General features: G+C 37.9%; 2 protein-coding genes across 2 annotated transcripts in view; both read left to right on the top strand.

Annotated features, from left to right (window-relative positions):
• The window catches only part of LOC145224842 (nipped-B-like protein A), a 23285-nt gene extending 8518 nt beyond the window's left edge, over positions 1 to 14767 (top strand). Inside the window, exons 13-44 of the mRNA XM_080091429.1 lie at positions 160 to 371; positions 645 to 731; positions 1987 to 2236; positions 2486 to 2646; positions 2845 to 3026; positions 3455 to 3677; positions 3786 to 3865; positions 4022 to 4154; positions 4359 to 4574; positions 5104 to 5211; positions 5473 to 5735; positions 5972 to 6179; positions 6335 to 6481; positions 6616 to 6750; positions 6929 to 7081; positions 7344 to 7443; positions 7557 to 7635; positions 7721 to 7856; positions 8026 to 8260; positions 8570 to 8724; positions 8924 to 9133; positions 9306 to 9392; positions 9569 to 9688; positions 9786 to 9953; positions 10648 to 10815; positions 11170 to 11265; positions 11405 to 11551; positions 11737 to 12068; positions 12535 to 12715; positions 13392 to 13494; positions 13558 to 13640; positions 13906 to 14767. Coding sequence (XP_079947555.1) covers positions 160 to 371; positions 645 to 731; positions 1987 to 2236; positions 2486 to 2646; positions 2845 to 3026; positions 3455 to 3677; positions 3786 to 3865; positions 4022 to 4154; positions 4359 to 4574; positions 5104 to 5211; positions 5473 to 5735; positions 5972 to 6179; positions 6335 to 6481; positions 6616 to 6750; positions 6929 to 7081; positions 7344 to 7443; positions 7557 to 7635; positions 7721 to 7856; positions 8026 to 8260; positions 8570 to 8724; positions 8924 to 9133; positions 9306 to 9392; positions 9569 to 9688; positions 9786 to 9953; positions 10648 to 10815; positions 11170 to 11265; positions 11405 to 11551; positions 11737 to 12068; positions 12535 to 12715; positions 13392 to 13494; positions 13558 to 13640; positions 13906 to 14061 — 5114 coding nt within the window. The 3' untranslated portion in view covers positions 14062 to 14767. The remainder of the gene's footprint in view (positions 1 to 159; positions 372 to 644; positions 732 to 1986; positions 2237 to 2485; positions 2647 to 2844; positions 3027 to 3454; positions 3678 to 3785; positions 3866 to 4021; positions 4155 to 4358; positions 4575 to 5103; positions 5212 to 5472; positions 5736 to 5971; positions 6180 to 6334; positions 6482 to 6615; positions 6751 to 6928; positions 7082 to 7343; positions 7444 to 7556; positions 7636 to 7720; positions 7857 to 8025; positions 8261 to 8569; positions 8725 to 8923; positions 9134 to 9305; positions 9393 to 9568; positions 9689 to 9785; positions 9954 to 10647; positions 10816 to 11169; positions 11266 to 11404; positions 11552 to 11736; positions 12069 to 12534; positions 12716 to 13391; positions 13495 to 13557; positions 13641 to 13905) is intronic.
• Positions 14768 to 16283: 1516 nt separating this feature from the next.
• Positions 16284 to 17501, top strand: LOC145224497 (uncharacterized). The gene is made up of 2 exons (XM_080091010.1): positions 16284 to 16870; positions 16940 to 17501. Exons 1-2 carry the CDS (start codon positions 16310 to 16312, stop codon positions 17351 to 17353), a joined length of 975 nt encoding a protein of 324 aa, XP_079947136.1. The 5' UTR covers positions 16284 to 16309; the 3' UTR covers positions 17354 to 17501.
• Positions 17502 to 19928: the final 2427 nt, after the last annotated feature.

Genomic DNA, 19928 nt, shown 5'->3' with positions numbered 1-19928 from the left:
TGAAAGTGAATTGCTGTATAACAGTGTGGGAAAGGGAGTTATATATCAGGTCCTGGTTTGCAGTAATTGGAGCATTATTGTCCTTGGTGCACAAAGCTGTAGTTTCATGCATTTGCGTTACATTCTCACCTAAACATATCATATGTGTATCTTTTTTAGATGGTGCAGGTTTATTCCATCGGGTTAATTCTCTCATTTCCTCCATCTTTGAGAAGATGCGTTCAATTGATCCACGATTGTTGGAGGAAGCGATGAATGAAAGTTCAGATCAAGCAAGTCAAGTTCCTCAGTGTTTACTTCTATCTCGGGGCCTTCTACAAGAATTGAGCAGTGAGATGGCCAAACTAAAGATTGATGGACGCTTGTGTGAGGTACGATCTGGCAACTGGATTGATTTTGTCTACAGATATCAACTTTCATCATAATATGGCTGTGGGATTTCATTTGTACGGGTTACATGTTTTTTCTAAACCAATTTTGAAAAGCAATTCCCCTTGTTGTTTGTAACATAACAATCGTTTGTAAATACTTTGTGGCTTTTAATGGTACATGACAATGTCTGTAATTTTTGAAAAATTTTGATGTTTCAATCTGAGGTGGTTTTGCAGCAGCACCTTATTAACGTAAATATGATTATTTTCCAGCTTTCTCGAAAAGTGCTTGTTCGATTACTGGCAATGTTGGAACCCAACATCAGGGATAGTGTTCATCTTAAACCAATGAAACTGACAGTAAGTGAATGATCAAGTGATTTTAAAACAGATTTTAATTATGGGTCCCCTTCCCTGAAGGGGACACGTATTGATTTTACTCAAATTGTTGTTTGTTGGTTTCTTTTTTTTTCTTACTTTTTTTTCTTCCCAAAGTTTGTCCGACTCGTTTTTCCATCAAATGTTTGATGGATTTGGCTGAAATTTACACAGATGGTAGATATATTTATGTAGATGTGCATCCCACTTTGTTTTTGTTGATAACCCCAGTCCCCAGTATTTACCCCGCTAGCCCCCTAAAATGGGTATTTTTTCCCCGAAGTTTGTCCGACTCGTTTTTCCATCAAATGTTTGATGGATTTGGCTGAAATTTACACAGATGGTAGATATATTTATGTAGATGTGCATACCTCTTTGTTTTTGTTGATAACCCCAGTATTTACCCCGCTAGCCCCCTAAAATGTGTGAGTTTTTAAACGGTGTCAGAATTGGCTGAAATTTGGATAGCTTGTATAGTATGCCATTTATAGGTGTCGATTGTTGTGTTCAACCCTGTAGTCCTAACATTTACCCCACAAGCCCCCAAAGTGTAAAACGTATTTGTATGTTACTGGGCACCACAAACGAAAGATTTCTGTGTCGCAATAGTGTTACAACAGGGCAACCAGTTGTATATTACTCGTAGATGGGTTGCTTGGTGGACGTTTTTGCGCCATGGCAGTTAGGGGCTTGTTAACAGCCCTATGACGTCAGAAGCATGAACGGTTATTGCTCAAAACACCTCTAGTGGTCGAAATTTTAAACATTGGTGGATTGGACTGAAATTTTGCAGTACTATTGATTGAGTCATTGTGTTTTTTATATATTTTTTAGTTTATGTGTCGAACCCAATCAGTTACCCTACTAGCCCCCTAAAATGGGTCAGTTTTTTAAAACGTTAAATCGGATACTTCAAACAATATCTTGGGTGAATCTAATTTTATAGTTTGTATTCTACATAGTATTATTAGCCTAGTGCCGATCACTGTGTTTTACCTTACAACACCCGACTTTCTCATGGTTATCTCTTGAATTGCATTATTTTCAACTTTGCATGTGTGGGGACCCATGAGTTTTTGCATGCAGAAACGACTAAGGTTATAAAAGACGATGGCTAATATGGGACCCAATACAAAATAAGCATAGGAAATATATTAATGTTCTAAAACAGGTTATAGTGTAAATGCAACAACAAAATGTGCTAAGCCACCCTTCTAGTTTGTGACTTTTTTTGCAGGGTCATAGCAATGAAGAGCAGAAATGGAATCGTGACTGTCAGCTGGATCGAGTAAACGGATCAACTGAGGCATCTCTAACTGCCATGCACATTATGACTGCTTCATACATGCCTAAAGCAGTTTACCTTGATGATATTATGGAAAGGTCTGCTCAATTGCTTAGGTACCAACTAACCAACACCATCTACCCTGAATATGATCCTGTATATCGCTCACCAACTATATCCAGCAAAAAGAAAGGAGGCAAAGGTAACAACACAGATTGTGATATTTTGCACACAGCAATTTGAGACCTACGCTAAAAGAAATGCATTAGCCTATACAGTTAACATTGTGTGTATGTTTACTCAATAATGCCTAATTCTTGTTAACAGTTACACACAAATATAGCTTTTTTGCCATCAATTATTAACCATATTTTTAATAGCTGGTGGTTTTAAATTAGATTGTCATTTTTTTATAGTTAACCCTTTAAAAATGAATATATTTTTTATTTAGCCGAATTGCCCAGTACAGCAAGTACAAGGATGAAAAGGGCACATTACAAGGGTCCCAAGAACCGAACTATTCTACAACTATACAACAAGCTAAATATCCTTCTCACACTTTGGGGAGATCTTGTCACAATGCAGCCACTTACAGACACAGTTGTACTTCAGGTAAAAAATGCTATTTTGGTAAATAGGAAATAGATAAATTGCTCCAATAAGCTATATTTAAAATATATTTGTATGTAATAGAGCGTTTAAAACCTAAAAGAAAAACATTTTGATTCCATGTTCCCTTTAGAGCCCCCCAAAAAATATTTTGTGTTGTATACAAATCTTTTTTTACAAATGAATGTATATTTTCTTCAGATTTCCTCTGTTGGTATTTCCCCATTTTTTGTTGAAAATGTCCGTGAGCTTCAGCTGAGTGCGATCCGCCTCACTACAACAGTTTTCTCAAAATATGATAAGCACAGATCAATTATCCTTGAAGATATCATTCAATCACTTGCCAGACTTCCAACCAGTAAAAGAAACTTACGAAGCTACAGGTTTATATTTTTTGTGAATACAGTTTCATGCACCCGTTTTTACAATGTTAAAGCTTAAAGTCATTTACTGTGAATTTAGTGTAAAAAAGTAGGTCATATCATTTCTAGCATGAAAACTAAGCCATTGCATTTAACAAACTGTTTAGACTCTATTATTCACAACTTAAAGATTGTTGGAATTGCCATTAAAAAAATGAATATGAAATTCCCATTCCCCCTGTAAAGACCCCTACATTAAAGTAGGTCCTTTAAAGATGTCCAGTCATGTAGTGTTGAAACATAGTGTTGCAAATACACTAACCATTTATTATTTTCATGCCAATTTAAAAGTGTGTATAATTTTGCCTTTCAGAAATTCTAAAACAAGATTTGTCACATTTTAAAATAGGAAATAACAAAAACCCATTTTTTCTGTTTTATCTCAACAGACTGACATATGCCGAGGAAGCTGTGGACTCTTCTGATGATGAGGAGACTGGAGGAGGAGGTGGAAGAAAGGGAAGTGGTGGTGGTGGGAGTGGGAGTGAACTGCAATATATTCAGATGGTAACAGCTCTTGTCCTACAAATGGTTCATGCCATTTGCCATCTTCCTGATCCAGAAATGCCAGAAGAAGGTGAAGCAACAAAAGAGACAAACATGCAGAACAAGGTGAATAATTTGGTAGTTTTTTTTTGTATGACTTCTTCATGGTCGTTTAATATTTTGTACTTTTTGTGCAATGGTTTATTAACAACATCTGTTTTTGTTGTATTTCAGATTGATGAGTTAAAAATAGTGACCAATTACGATACAGCATCAAGGACTGGCCAGACATTTTTGTCTGTATTCTTAAAAAAGTAAGTTTGCTCTTAAATAAACTAAAAATAGAGTGTAGCACTTGTGTGCAAAACACTGGATTTCTTAATTGTGTAATGACTTGTGTCAACATTTTACTTGTGAGATTAACTTTGTATTATGAGTTTTTAACTGGATTCAAATCTTTTTTATATCAGGTGTGCCAGCAAATCGGAAGAAACTGATTATCGTCCCTTGTTTGAAAATATGGTCCATGACCTCCTGGCAACTGTCAATAAACCAGAGTGGCCAGCATCTGAAATGCTTCTCAGTATTCTTGGCAGATTACTGGTAAGTCTCTTAATGTAACAAAAAAAAACTGTTTTTTTATGACCATGTTTCAATACTTGAAAAAAAATTAAGCTGTTCTTTATAACAATAACCTTTCAACCTTTAATGCTTGATTATCGGATTATTGAATATATATGCGTTTTATTGTTATTAATATGCTTAATATAATAATCAACGTATAACACTGATTTGTATTTTATTCAGGTTCACACTTTTAATACCAAGTCAACTGAGATGTCACTTCGTGTGGCTGCACTGGACTACTTAGGTGTAGTTGCAGCTAAACTTAGACGTGACACTGTTACAAGTCACTCTGATGTTGGAAGCATTAAATCTCTTCTGCAGAGGTTGGAGGATGCTGTAAGTGTTGAAGCTGCAATGGAAACTAACCAGGCAGATGCAAAGCCACTTGAAGCTGAGGTTAGTTGCAAAACTGTAATACGCTGTTGCTACTCTGCTCTTTTGTTTTTATGAATGAAATTATACCACAAACAAATTTTTAATAAAGGCAGTTAATTTGATTGTCAAAAAAATAAACTTTTACATTGAACTGTGATGGATATTAGTGCCAGATTGTTTTACAAAATGTTAATTTCTTCGAAATCTTTTGTAATTAAAGCAATTTACTTTTCGATTCATGTTTTCATTAACTTATACAGATGACAAAGCAACCTTCAAAAGTGTCTGCAAGAATTCAGAAAAGAAAGAAGAAAGTTGCAAATACAAAGAGCAAGGTTTTATAAGTTGTAACCAGAGAAAGCAGCAACTTATATCAGAAAAGTGAAAAGTCTAATTGTGATGTGCAGACACTTGTATATCAGCTAGTTTTTTTTACAAGTGCCTAGAATTAGTTCAGAACCAAATAGAGTTTATTCTGTTTGATCTATGTTTATTACTTACTAGTGATTACAAATGTTGTTTCTAAGATTAAACATGTGTTTTTTTACAGAATAAAGAAAACTTTGCTGAAAGTGAAGATGAACACCTGAACAGACAATTACAGTATCTCATACTTGGATACTTAAGAAGAAATTCCCGAGCAGACCCTGCTTTGTTGGTAAGTTTAAAAATTGAATCTAAATAATAATGATGAAGTTGTACTCACAAATACTGACATGTACTTAAATTGATCTTTTTCGTTTTATTATTAATAAAAATATTTCGAGTGTTTACACTATTTTTGCCACATGGTCTACAACTTGTGTGAAAACATAAATCAATCATATTAGAAATCTAATAATATGTTTAAATGCTGATAAAAAGGCAAAACAACTTTATCAACATATTTTATACTCAACTGTGTTTTTCTTCTTGCTAGTTCGCCCACAACTTCTACATCGCACAATGGTTGCGTGATGTTTCACTCGAATTCGAGCAGTTGCAATCACAAGATGACGTCACTGGTGATTTGGGGGAGCAGCTTGACGCACAGAGTCAGAAGTTACAAGCCTGTCAGCATAAGAAAGATGCCATGCTTGAGTTGTCGTCATCAGCCGCTGTTGCTGTGGCAACCCTGAAACGGCAACAGGGGTTGGAAAATGAGGAAAAGAAACTTCCTCCAGTTAGCGAACTCCAAACCAAGTGCGTTGTTTTGTTAAAATTAAGTTGTTTTGTTTTTTAATGGAATTTAAATGAAAATCCATAAACTTTGTTTGGTTAATAAATATGTGAACTTTGCCTTTTTTTATTGAAACTTCCCCATAAATAAACCTAAACGTCCATACCTATTTGTGGAGGCATATACTAAAATTATACACTATAGCCTTGTTGTGACTTTCTCAGTTAATATTGACCAAATCTTCAATAATTATGTTAAGAGCTGACAAACTAGCAGCTGGTCTTAGTGTGGAAGATGCTGCACTTGTCACACGTCATTTAGCTTCAACCCGTCCATTCTCAAAATCTTTTGATGTTTACCTCACACATATTTTACGCGTGAGGGAGGAAACGGCTGTCGCACTGCGCACTCGCGCCATCAAGTGTCTGGCTGAGGTTGTGGCTGTCGATCCATCCATAATGGAACGGGTGGGTCTGAAATTTCATTGAAAAATAAAATGCTTTAAAACTGTTAAGCATAATACGCCCAAACTTAATACACAACCTTGGTGTTTTGTGCTGGATATCCTGTTCAAGCAATAAAAGGTCAATGTTTTTAAACATTTTATCTTGTTTCATAACAGGAAGACATAGCAAAAGGCGTCCAGGCAAGTTTAGTTGATCCTTCGACGAGTGTACGTGAAGCAGCGATTGATCTGGTGGGAAAGTTTATCATCCTTAAACCACAACTTGTCAAGTTCTACTATGAAATGCTGACAGCACGGATCATGGTAAGACCGCTATTCACTATGCTCTGGTAATGAAGGAAATTACGAATCTATTTGAGTTTGTTTGGCAAGCACCATGTTTTTGTGTTTGCAAAAGTTTGTGTTAGTGTGGGTAAAATTTGCGATTTAAAATTCAGGACACAGGAGTGAGTGTTCGCAAGCGCGTCATCAAGATATTACGTGATCTGTGTCACGAATATCCCGATCTTCCTCAACTCACTGATGCTTGCGTAAAGATGATAAGAAGAGTCAACGACGAAGAAGGAATCAAGGTACTGAAAACTTATCCACAATATTTTTGGAACAGATATAATCCAGTGGTCGTTTTCAACTTAAAGTTCGTATTTAGCATGTGTGACGTTTAATAGCAAGCAGCTTGATAACTAATGCCAAAGTCCGCTTGGGACTGTTTTTTCGGATACATTCATGAAGTCAATAAAAATTTTGCAGAAACTTGTTCACGAAGTTTTCATGAAAATGTGGTTTTCACCCGTTGATCCCCATGACAACCAATCTCTCCGCAATAAGGCGCTGTTGATCACTGATATTGTTGCTGCAAACAGAGAGAGGGGATACGAGTGGATAGAACAACTATTCAAAAACGTAAATAAATTTGTTTTGTAACTAATATTACCTCGTTCTTCATGAGCCAAACGTAATGAGTAGTAGAACTGGTTTATGATGTTATAACACTTATTTTACGTAGTAGTTTGAAATTACTCGTGTGGCTTACCAAATGCCATCTTTGACTTATAGACAATAGATTTTTCGGCATTTTTACCCAAAATTCGTTTACGTTTTACCGCTACTCACATGCTCCATATAGTTTAAGCTACCCAACTTTATTTGTTGTTAAATATTTCAGTTGATCGACACACCGGTTCGCAACCCCCGTGTTGAAACGTCATGCAAACAAATTGTCGACTGTCTTGTTCAGCACGTCATTCTGTTCGACAAACAAAACGGTAAGTTTAAAACTAAAATCTAAAAAAAATATTTTCTAAAAACGTACAAAATATGATCGGTCTTAACCTAACACTGCAACCGCTGATGACAATATATTAATTATTGTTTTCAGAAGTGGATAGCAATTCAGCTAAACCGATGACGTCATCAGAAGCGGAAGTGAAAAAGGAAACGCAAACTACGAGTAAAAAGTATGAGTTTTGCGACTTTAAATTTTCCTTCTTGCATATCAAACTGCAGCTATTTATAGCATATTTTGTGTATGTTGTATGACAGCATTGAAATGTCGAAGGAGCGTGGTGTCAGATTGGTTGCGACCATTCAGACTCTGGTGCAACTTGCACGAATCCGACCAAAACTTCTCGTGCCCCACGTGATGACCCTTCAACCTTATCTAGCTGCAAAATGTGACGTGAGTGGAAGTATATGTTTCTGTTGGGTATTACTGGGGTATATTTCTTCCATTTGCTAACGTGTCGTTTTGCCAAATGTCTTTTGTTAGAATACGAAAATAAAACATTAAAAACATAAGGCAGAGCACTGTTTTCTTATTCACTGGTAACATATTGTAATTTCAACAGTCGGCTAACGATATGTTGATCGTGCTTGGTGTGTGTCGGACTTTGGAACTTGCGGTTCCTCTCATGGAGCATCCATCAGACATGTTCCTTGCATCGATCGAGGAGGATATGTCACGTCTCATTCTCACACAGCGCTACCCTGTGGTTTCGGCTGCGATCGCGTGTTTGAGTGCCATCACGTGTAAAGTGACTTTGAACTACAAACTGGTTTGGGATTGCTTTCATCGTTTGTGCCGTAAGTGGCTGTTTTTTTCAATGTAGGTTTCATATGGTTTGTCTGAATAGTACTTAGTCAAAACTGGATTAACACAGACGGACTTGAATAATTTTTCATGCCGATTTCGTATTATGAACGCTGCACTTGTTTTCAGAAAAGCAGAAATAAGTTTCGAAAAGTCTTCGATGCTCAAATATTATGGATGTTACAATTGTAACTAAATTTCGTGGTTGCAAAAGTTTAAACGTTGTGTGTGAATAGATTTGCTAAAATTTATTTCCTCACACTAACGTTTATTTTAATAATGATCTGATTTAATTTCTCAAGACGGTTTATCAAGTTCACGTCATCAACATCAGCAGAACAACAAATCGATTTTCCATCCACAAATTTACCTAAAACTTGTTCGAGCACTTCACATCATCGGTCATTTCAGCAAAAACTTTGACTTCGATCAGGAACAGTTGAAGGGAAAAACAACGGTTGGTGCCTGACATGCTTTCTTGTTAATATACAGGCCACAATTTGTAGGAACTGTTTTAATAACATTGCCCTGTCTTGAAGATTTAGAAAGTTTCTTTTTAAACAGTAAATACAGCCAATGTGCGTCTTTTACCGACGGTCATTTATTGTGCTAAACCCGGCAATAGCAGACGTAACGTTTCTATGTTACTTTGCCAGATGTGTGTGAAGGACAAGGTGTACGACTGTATACTTTACTTTGCCAACCTACAAACTACTGCGCAAACTGAGGAACTGCGAGGTTTTTCTGTCGCTTCTCTGGGACTTCTCATGATCCAGGATCCTAACATGATGTTTAGATCGAGCACTCGTGAACTTTATAATGCTCTGCTCGACACTCAACAAACATCGGACCGTCTTAAAACACAAGTGCGTTGGCTTTGTTTGATTTAACAGGCATATACAGCTCAAAGTATTAAGATAATTTTTGTTTATGGTGATGAACATGACTTTTGATTGGCGCAAAACTTAATAAAATATTTTTAGTCACTATAGTGAAATGTAAACTGTGAAATGCTTTTTAATTCCTTTTTCTTTTCAGGTGCTCCAAAATTTACAAAACTATTTACAAACTGAGGATGTAAAAATGCAAGAAGCTGCTGAAGCAAGTGTCAAAAAGCAAAAACAGGTCTGTGTGGTTTTGAATTTATTTCAGTCCAAAATGCTTAAAACTATAATGCAAATAATGTTATTATTTGAAGCTATTTGTCTTACGAACAGTTTAGCTTACGATCAAATAATGCAACATTGTTGAGCCAAATCAAACCCGACTAGCATTTAAAACTATTTTTTCCCGATTTGTAGGAAGCAGACGAACATGATCGTTCGACTTCTGATGAAACGGCGACAGAAGATGACATCAAGGAAATATGTGACGTGTCCAGTGGGATGGCGTCATCAGTCATGCAACTCTTTCTCAAACAGGTATTTTCAAAAAACAAAATAAAAACGTCGCCATGCCAATTTGCCTGTAATAACACACGTCTATGTATTGGGAAAATAAATTGCATATTTATGCTAGGTTCTGGAATCATTTTTTCACCGAAATGTGCTTGTCCGTCACGCTGCACTGCACACAGTGTACCTTACACTTCAGCAAGGTCTTGTTCACCCGGTTCAATGTGTTCCATATCTTATGGCAGCTGCATCCGATCCATCACCTGATGTGCACAAAGAAGCTGACCAGCAGGTAAAAAAAAACATTATTACCTGTACATATCGTGGCCCTTTGTATCGTCGTTTATGTTTCACAAAGTTGGGTCTCCTGTTTTTGTAACGTGCATCTACTTCTCAACCTTGCATTTTTTTACATTCTATTGCACAAAAATTGAATACTTTTTGTATTATAGGCAGGGTTGCCATACCGTCCTTATTTCTAAGATTTGTCCTTATTTTTAAGGGCAATGTCTTAGAAAAATGTATTGTCATTATTTCTAAGAAATGTCCTTCTTTTTGACTTACGTCCTTATTTTGTCTTATTTTCAACAATTACAAGTCCAACCCCTGCCACAAGTAAAAGTAAACCTAGACCTGAGCAGTCGTGAGATGCACAGAGTATTTTCTACAAACAAGGAGTTGTTGGAACAGATTGTTTCTGGCAAAAAAATATGGCATGGCTCGTTTGAACGCGAAAAATTATTTAAAACGTTTGTTTCGTTTCGAATGGAAACTTCTTTTTTCCGTTGTCCTTATTTTCGACTCCATGTCGATGGGAACCCTGATTATAGGACTGTAATACTAATTGGGCATATCCATGGGTCGCGTTAAAATCACGAATTTAAAAAAGTTTGGGAACCACTTCTATCATGTATTTTCAAAGTAAAAGTCAGTTTTCCTTAATTCTGCGTAACCGATTTAAATCAACACTCAACTAATGCTTTCAGCTGAACGACCTGCACAAGAGGAATTCCGGGTTTATTCACAGCCAAGCGTTAAACGGAATGAAACTTGCTTACAAGCTCCAGCAATATGTTCAAACCAACAACCAAGTGATCCGGGGTTACAGGGAAACTACAGTGGCTGGTCTGGAAGAAACCTCCGGAACTCACAAGGTGCCATAAACGACTTGTTTCATAAGTTACCTATCATAACCAAATATCTACAACAAATGTGCTCTACTTTTTTTCTGATGTTTTGATGTACATGTATTTTGTTTTTTTGCGATACCCAAATGGCCAAAGCGCCGATCTTACGAGTAGTGAAACATACTACTTAAATTTAGTGGATTTGATACAAATAATACTGTAAAATGTTTTTTTGAATGATTTTATCACCTCGGTCGTTTGTAGCTTCAGATCGATCAGGACTGGATAAACAATTGTGTAGAGTGAGCACGTGTGTTGGGTATTACGAAGGGGCAGCACCGAGGTGTCTCATAATTTAGAACTACTATATCTTGTTTGCAGGCGAGTTGTTGTCATCTCTACCAAATGATTCGATCAGATCGAAGACATCGTCGAGCTTTCCTTCTTTCGCTGCTCAAATTGTTCGACGACACTGTCGTAAGTGATGTGCTGTATTTACTTCGATGTGTTCATTGTATTGTGACAGAAAATGACACAAATATGTTGTTGTTTAGAGTAACGACTTCTTTTCGTCGTGTGTTCACTTTTGACATTTCATGATTGCCTGTTTTTGCAGAAAACTGATTTAAGTATGCTTCTGTTCATTGCTGACAATCTGGCCCACTTTCCATATCACACTCTTGACGAGCCACTTTTCCTCATGAGTCAAATCGAAGTTTATGTCTCCGTGTCAGGAACAAACGTCCTGCAAAGTTTTAAAGAAGTAAGTTTAATGGGATTTTTAAGTTTTTGTGATTTTTTGTGCTCAAACAAATTTGCTTCATTTTTTTGGTTTTCGAAGTTTTCGAAGATGTCAAAATAGTCCGTGCCATTTATGTGTAATTCCCTGTTTTTAATCATTGTTTTACTGTATAAAACTTCAAACAAACAAGTCACATTTTCACGCAGTCACTAAAGCCAAAAGTTTCCAAAAAAGAAGCACGTCGTCTTCGCCGCCAAGCAAAACTGGATGAGAGGGCGAGGAAGAAACGGAAACGTGAAGAGGAGGACGGCTCTTCCTCTGATTCTTCATCATCCAGTTCATCCAGCAGTGAGAGTGACAGTTCAGATAACGAAGATGATGATGATGATGATGATGAGGATCAAGGAGCTGAATCGATCATTCCGAGGTTGTCAGATGCTGATGAACCGATCAAGGAGTTTGCTCATCTTTCACTTGCTTGTTTACTTTTGTTGTGGGTCAAACATCATCTTAAAACTATGTTTGGATTTACGGACAAGTAAGTTACTTTTGTTTAGTTTCAGGATTTCAATATTCTTGTTCGCTTTGACGGCTTTTACCTAGTTTCCCAAATAAGCTTGTTTGCAACTTATTCCATATGTCAGAAATAGTTGTACATGTAAAGATTTTTATGTTTATTTAGCTGCGCTCATTTTGCCTATGCGGTCATCAACTACATTTTACATAAGCAGGTGGATTTTCACAATTGCGACAATTTAAATCAGTCGTTCTCAAACTTTTTGTTGTCGGGGCCAAATGGTAGTTTTTTAAGTGTGTAAGGAGCCGCAAAAAAACGAAACCCTGAGAAAACCACTAAAGATTATTGCCTTGAAGCTAAAAAAGCAATCTTTGATGGTTTTCTGAGGTTTGGTGGGAGCCGCAAAATAGGTAGTTGGGAGCTGCATGCGGCCCTGACAGCCGCGTTTAAGATTCACTGATTTAAATCATGCCGTATTGTTTCACAGCAAAATTCACAAGTACTCACCGAACGAGATTAATCGCGCGAACGACAAACAGTGTCATCGCCGTCGAGCTGATTTGCGATTTGAACCTACACGTGCATTGGAACACCTGGATCGTATGAGGAAAAGAATTCCATGCAAACATCCGGACTATCAACAAGCAATCGTCTCGCAGTATGTTGAGGTAAGAAAATTACGAATCTTTGAAATCACATTTTACTTCTTATTTGTTGTGCAATTTGCCTCGATTCTCAAGAGAGAAAAACTCGTAAAATGCGGAACGTTTTTTATTTCAAATATTAAACAAGCAAACAGGGAAAGATTTGCATTTACACTTGAAAACAAATATTTAAATTGTGACTTATTATGGGTCCCCTTCTAGAAGGGGACACATATTGTTTTTGTCCGTATTTTTCTTTTTTCTGTCTAACGCTGGTTTGTGATACGCGTTTGGTTAAGAAAGAGTGCTTCAAATTTATTCAAATTTGGACATATGTTAGTTATTAATCCAAACTTGATCCTCCAGAAGTTTGACCCCGAATTACCAAGCGGTTCACCCACAGGCCCCCAAAACGTAAATGTGTCTAACGCTCGTTTGGCCAAGAAAGACACTGTAGGGAGAAGTACCAAGAGAATAACTCACTGGTTTACGATAGCGGGAGGGCTCAGCTTGACGCCGGACAGACGTTTTACGAGACGTCGTTTCGGTGATTAGAAATCAGCTGTTTTTAGCAATGCTATGTCGTTTTATTAAGTTATCACTCACATTTTTAGTTTTGGCGAAGGTTTTACACCTATGACGTGATTTAAACCTAATAAGCGTGCTTCGGTTTTGTGACTTATTAACTTATGTATCGCAGTTTAACGAACTTATGAACAAACTTGATCCGAACGAGGATGATTCGGATTCGGAAAAAGACAAGAAAACTCCATCGAAGCAAACGCACTCAACATCTGTGACAGGTGAGTCGAGTTTCAATATTTTCTGAAACTTTGAGATGGTTTTGTCAAAAAGTTTTTTTTTAGAAACGCCAGTGAAAGAGAATGACGACGAGGAGAGCGACCGCGACTCTGATGATGGCGTCACAAAGCCTCCCGCTCCTCTATCGGTACGTAAAAACGTTGATATAAAATGAGTGTTGAAACGGAATTAGGTATAATGTGGGGCTAGTTTCGTTGTTTAATGATGTATACTAATGTATTTTAACGACATTGTCATTTTGTCGACTTTAGTGTCTTTTAAACCAATGCTTGCGATATTTTTGCTTTGTATCAGATTTCGTTTTTGCCGTTGGTCACAAGCGTCACATGACAGCAAAAAATACTGCCTTGATTATCTGGGTTCGGAGGTTTTAATTGTACTTTGCACTTTAGGCAATTCGCCAGTCAACGGCCTTGAAAACAAAAAAGAAGAAAAGGAAGCAGCATCACCACGATGCCACGGGGGCTCCCCCGGAAATGAGAAAGAGGCGTGACGTGCAGTACATGGAAAGCAGCTCGGATGAGGACGAGGATTTCCAGGGATTTTAAACTTCTCATGAACTGATTAACTTGGATATTGTCAACATTGCACTGCCACCCTCACTTCGATTGTTCACAGAGAGTTTATTTTCTACCACTTTTAACCAGATTTTATACGTGTCGTCGTCGTTGCAGACACACCTACTCACATGGGCCCGCTGTAGTGTCGCACCCAAGCGGCGCAATTGAGATTAATTCGCGTACAGGTACTTCTTCTTTCGTACACGATCAGATGTAACCCGCGCCGCCACATTCACAAAAGTGTGGCTTTTGTAATTTTTATACAACGTCTCCGTTCATAAAGATTTCAGAAGCTTATTTTTGCAACAAGCTTTCCCGTAGCTTAAGTATGCCAATGCTCCGCCCGGCTTGTTTTTAAGCCGCGCTGATGTTGTATTGAAAAGTATTACTTGCTTTCATGTTGGTTACATTTCTATTGTTGCCGATGATTTTTAGCTGTGTCCGGCTTAATTTGTTTGTTACTTGTTCTTAGTGCTTCTACAATGTTAGAGAAAAAACGAAACTAATTTTCAACGAATATTTGAAACTTGTTGATAAGTTGTTCTGTTCTAAATGTAAAGTTGTTAATTCTGCGATTGAGAGGTTTTTGATTGTTTTATATTTTATCGGTTTTTGTTCTCTGTTGATTAGTCATCTTTGCGGACTTCACCTTACAACCGTTAAGTAAAATCGCTAGTACACTGAATGCAATGCTTCTGGCTGTTTTTATGGAAGTTGTAGATGTCACTTTACCTGATACATATGTGGTTACAGGCAGATCATAAATGTGAAAATAAAAAGAATAAATTGGTTCATAAACGAGGACATCGTCGAAACTGTCATCCAGTGGTCCGTTCTAAAATGTCACTTGGTATTAAAATGGAATTTAAAAACTTTTTTCTTTTTTCTGTCTAACGCCGGTTTGTTAAACGCGTTTGGTCAAGAAAGAGTGCTCCAAATTTGGACATATGTTACATATTAATCCAAATTTGATCCTCCTGAAGTTTGACCCCGAATGACCCAGCAGTTCACACACAGGCCCCCGAAACGTAAATTTTTAACGCTGGTTTTTATCGCTTGTGTGGTAAAGAAAGAGGGCTTCAAATTTATTTAAATTTGGACACATGTTAGTTATTAATCTGAACTTGATCCTCCAAATGTTTGACCCCGATTGACCCAGCGGTTCACCCACAGGCCCCCGAAACGTAAATGTGTCTAACGCTCGTTTGGTCAAGAAAGACACTGTAGGCAGAAGTACCAAGAGGGTAACTCACTGGTTTACGATAGCAGGAGGGCTCAGCTTGACGTCGGACAGACGTTTTACGAGACGTCGTTTCGGTGATTAGAAATCAGCTGTTTTGCACAGCAATGCTATTTCGTTTTGTTAAGTTATCACTCACATTTTCAGTTCTGGCAAAGGTTTCACACCTATGACGTGATTTAAACCTAATAAGCGTGCTTCGGTTTCGTATATGTCAAGCAAAACTTTGTTAATAAAAATAAAGATGAAAAAATAAACTTGACACTTTTGCAAGACAAATGTTTTTTTAAATGCTCGTTGTCAGGTTGGCCGCCGCATGACCACGGGTTACTTAAGGTCAACTAGTAGGTATTACTAACACAGTTCAGAACTTTCTTTCGTCATAACGTAGCGTTTTTTTGCAATCGATTTAGGAAACTGCGTGCTATTGAAAACGGTGTCAAAAGGTCAAACAGTCGTTTGGCGTGTGCACCCTGAGAGGTTACTACAGGTCAATGGTACTCGTTTTGCGAAACAAAGTTAAATGAAAAATCAATTTGTTATGTATAGGGAGACCGGGGATACTTCGGACGAGAGGGTTACTTCGGACCGGGTATATGACGTCACAGTAGCGCATTGTGATATCATTTTTAACAAATCTTCATGCTTCCATTACAAAGCAGCATACTGTTTGAGAGCATGCGTAGTTCAACCGATTAGTAAAATTAAAAAAAGTTAGTTTAACAGAAATATCTCCTTTTTAAATTTTTTGTTGTAAGGATATAATTTGGTTGCTGGTAGCCGAAAGTAATTCTTTTGTGGTGGAAGTCGTAGTTTAGAAGCAACACTTCAATAAGCAAACGTTGATTTTGAGCAGGAGGTAAACAGGCGGCCATGTTTTTGCTTTTTTATTTAGCCACGTGTCTGGGGATACGTCGGACAACATGTCCGACGCATCCCCGGTTGAAGTAAGTGTATTATATTGTATGCTCACAATAGTTTCAGATCATAAAAAATATGGTAAGAACGTTTAAAAGAAAGACGACAGGAGAGTATGCTTCAAGCGACCAAATGAAAAAAGCTGTTTTGGCAGTTATTGAAGATGGATACTCGTACAGACAGAGTGCCATTGAGCACGGAGTTAATCGCTCAACCCTATCAGATTATGTCAGACGACATAAAAAATGTGGTGCATTGGCCTCATATTCTCCTAATTTTAAACAGAAAAAGATTTTTAGCGAAGAGCAGGAAAAGTCGTTGGCGGATTACTTGCTAAACTGTTCGAAAATGTTTTATGGTTTGACTCCAAAAGCGACTCGCCGATTGGCACAAGAATACGCCATCAGCAATGGCGTAAAAGTCCCAGAGTCCTGGGTGACAAACCAGACAGCAGGAGAAGATTGGCTTTCAGGCTTTTTGAAGAGAAATCACAACTTGAGCATAAGAAAACATGAAGCCACGTCTTTGGCTCGGATGACTAGTTTTAATAGATCAAATGTCGAAAAGTTTCAGACCAATTTGCGCAAACTTTATGGAAGATATCATTTTACGCCGTCGGAAATTTTTAACATTGATGAGGTACTTTTTTTGGTTTTATCAAAATGTGTTACCTATAGTAGGCAATTCTAAGTGAACCCTTGCATTTAGACTGGAGTTACGACTGTCACCAAACTTCCAAAAGTTGTTGGTCAACGTGGGGCAAGCCAAGTTGGCCAGGCAACGTCCAGGGAGAGAGGAGAACTGATGACCCAGGTTGGCATTATTGGCGCGAGCGGCGTTGCACTGCCTCCAGTTTGGGTTTTTCCAAGAGTGAGACAAAACCCAGCACGCATGCTCTGTGGACTTGCAAGTGGACCTTTGGCGTTGGCACATAAATCAGGATGGATGACATCCGAAAATTTTATTCATGTTTTGACGTTTTTCGTCCAGTTCACAAGATGCTCGCAGGAAAAGAAGGTATTGCTCATAATGGATAATCACGAATCACACTTAAGTGTCGAAGGCGTTAAATACGCCAAAGATAATGGGAGTACTCCTGACGCTGCCTCCACACACCTCTAACAAGCTGCAACCACTTGATAAAACGATTTTTGGTCCGTTTAAAATCTTTGTCAGCCAGGGTATTGATGATTGGATGATTGCCCACCCAGGTCAAGTCATTTCTATATATGATCTTCCGAAAATCTGCATACAATCGTGGGATAGAGCCGCGACCCCAGTAAATATTAAGTCTGGATTTCTGTCCGCCGGCATTTGTCCTTTCGACCAGAATATTTTTTCGGACGACGATTTCTTGAGCTCGTTTGTTTCCGATCGTCCTGATCCGGAAAGTTGTGCTGAAGCGACAGAGAGTGGTCTGTTATCACGGGAAACTTCCCTTCCACATACAGAATCGTCCACTTCACATTCTAAACCAGACGAAGAGAGTAGCGATGGAAACACTGTGCCCGGGCCTTCCAACATCCCGTGTTCAGTCCAAGTCTCGCCAGAATGTGTCAGACCATATCCCAAAGCTCAACCACGAAAGAAAAGATCAGAATAAGGAAGAAAAAGAGGCCGATCATTTATCGCTACCGACACGCCTGAAAAAAAGCTATTAGAAGAGAAGGAAAAACAAAGGCAAATAAAAAAAGTCACGGTTCAAAACAAGAAAACATCGCGGCGAGCAAAACGAAAAATTTTGGAGGAAATTTCTTCCAGTGATGAATCGTTCACCCCTGAAAAATCTCTATCAACGGATGAAGTGTGTAGTGAAGAAGATATTTCCACACCCACGCTGAAAGAGAAAGCTGATTTGGGAGACTTCGTACTAGTAAAATATGATGCACATGGCAAGAAATCTGTCTTTTACGTAGGCAAAGTGGTCGACTTTGAAGACTCCGATGGAGAGGAAAATCTCGACATAAAATTTTACAGAAAGAACCCCAAAGCAGTGAATTCATTCGTTGAGCCTCTACTGGAAGACATCCACGCCGTGGAAAGTAACCGGGTTGCCATGGTTCTGCCAAATCCCATATCAGTCGGGGGATCCAAAAGGCAAATGGGTGCCCTAAGATTTCCCATCAACCTTTCCTGTTTTAATATGCGCTAAAGTACCAGCTTAACCTAGTGCCAGCTTAACTTGTACATCAGATGATTCGTTATTATTTCGTTTGTCGTTTTTACCAAATGTGTCGAATAAAACAAAAAAACGTAATCTGTCCGAGGTGACCCCGGCCATGTCCGATGTTACCCCGGTACCGGGGCAACATCGGACACTTGAGTGCCTTAGGAATTTGACCTTTTACATGCATTTCTAGTTTGCTTTGGCAATCGACACTTTTTCGGCAAAGGATCACCCTTTACAACAAACTAACATTTAAATTCATGTGACGCAAATAAAAAAAATTATTAGCAATTTTCAAAAAAACGTCCGAACCATCCCCGGTCTCCCCTACACTTGTAGCAAATTGCATTTTAATTTAAAGTGTCTGTAACACAACTGTTACAGCTTTCTAGAAAAAAGGGGGTTTAAAACCTGAACCATTGGACCACAATATCTGGGTCAAAGCAAGAGAATCAATTGAAATTATTTTTTTTGTTCTTTTTTGAAGTTTTTGTAATTATATGACAATAATAGTGCAAAAAGAATACGAACAAAAAATTTTTATTGTTGGGTTAATGCATTTTAAAAATTTGTCCTTAAAAATCTAAAAATCACCGCAACATTTGTTTACCGTGTAGCCATGCCTGCCTCGATGACGACTTGTTAAAGGCGGCTACAGTGTAAACTATGATGTTCATTGCAAATTGTTTGGTAAGTCTGATCTTTGCATCTCAATAACAGCTGACTGATTAACAGCCCCACAGAGTGTCTCTTATTTCTTTGTATTCTTGAGTAAACGTTTAAAGGCGAACGATTAAATCAGCTTCCACATCCCCAAAGGGAGAAAAATAGAAGAAAATAGACTACCAGATGACTAAAAATAGTCTAAGAATAGACCCAGAATTCACCGGCGACAAAGTCGAAAACAAGCTATTTATAGAAATGTGAAAACTTGCTTTTACAGTAAACCTTTTATAGAATTTTTTTTTTTTCTTTTTTTTTTTTTCTTTTTTTTTTTTTCTTTTTTTTTCACGGGGTTCGAACCCAGGACTCTCCCGGGGACGAATCCCGATCAGGTTTTTTATGTCTGTATATGGGTCAGGCGCGCCAGGCCATTCGGCCAAGTTCCTGCCCTAGAATTTATTTTATGGCAAAGGAGCGATTTATAATGTCATAGCGCCCTCTTACCGAGCTGCTATGCTTCCTCTCAAGTACGAGCGGTTGTGTTCTACTTTAAACTTGAAACGGAAACGACAGTATAAACAAGAGGAAGTATGCGTAATGATGAACAAACACCTCGTTTGTGCAAAACATTCTAGAATAACAAAATGACTCAACATATCTTATGACTTGCATGAGAACGGAAATACCAACACTTACATCCAGTTATAAAGAGGTTAAACACTCCCCCCTACATGCTGTGCAACATTATTGCAAACAACATGCTAACGTTAAACATAAACTTTGTGCACATTAATATCATGACCGCTACAACCGTAAATCCGCACAAACACGTGTGTGGGGACCCATTCGTTTTTGTTCACAAAAACA

The sequence above is a fragment of the Phallusia mammillata genome, chromosome 4, assembly GCF_965637545.1.
Source record: "Phallusia mammillata chromosome 4, kaPhaMamm4.hap1.1, whole genome shotgun sequence".
Taxonomy (NCBI): Eukaryota; Metazoa; Chordata; class Ascidiacea; order Phlebobranchia; family Ascidiidae; genus Phallusia; species Phallusia mammillata.
The sequence above is the reverse complement of the archived record's forward strand: the minus strand, read 5'-3'. Positions and strand labels throughout refer to the sequence as shown.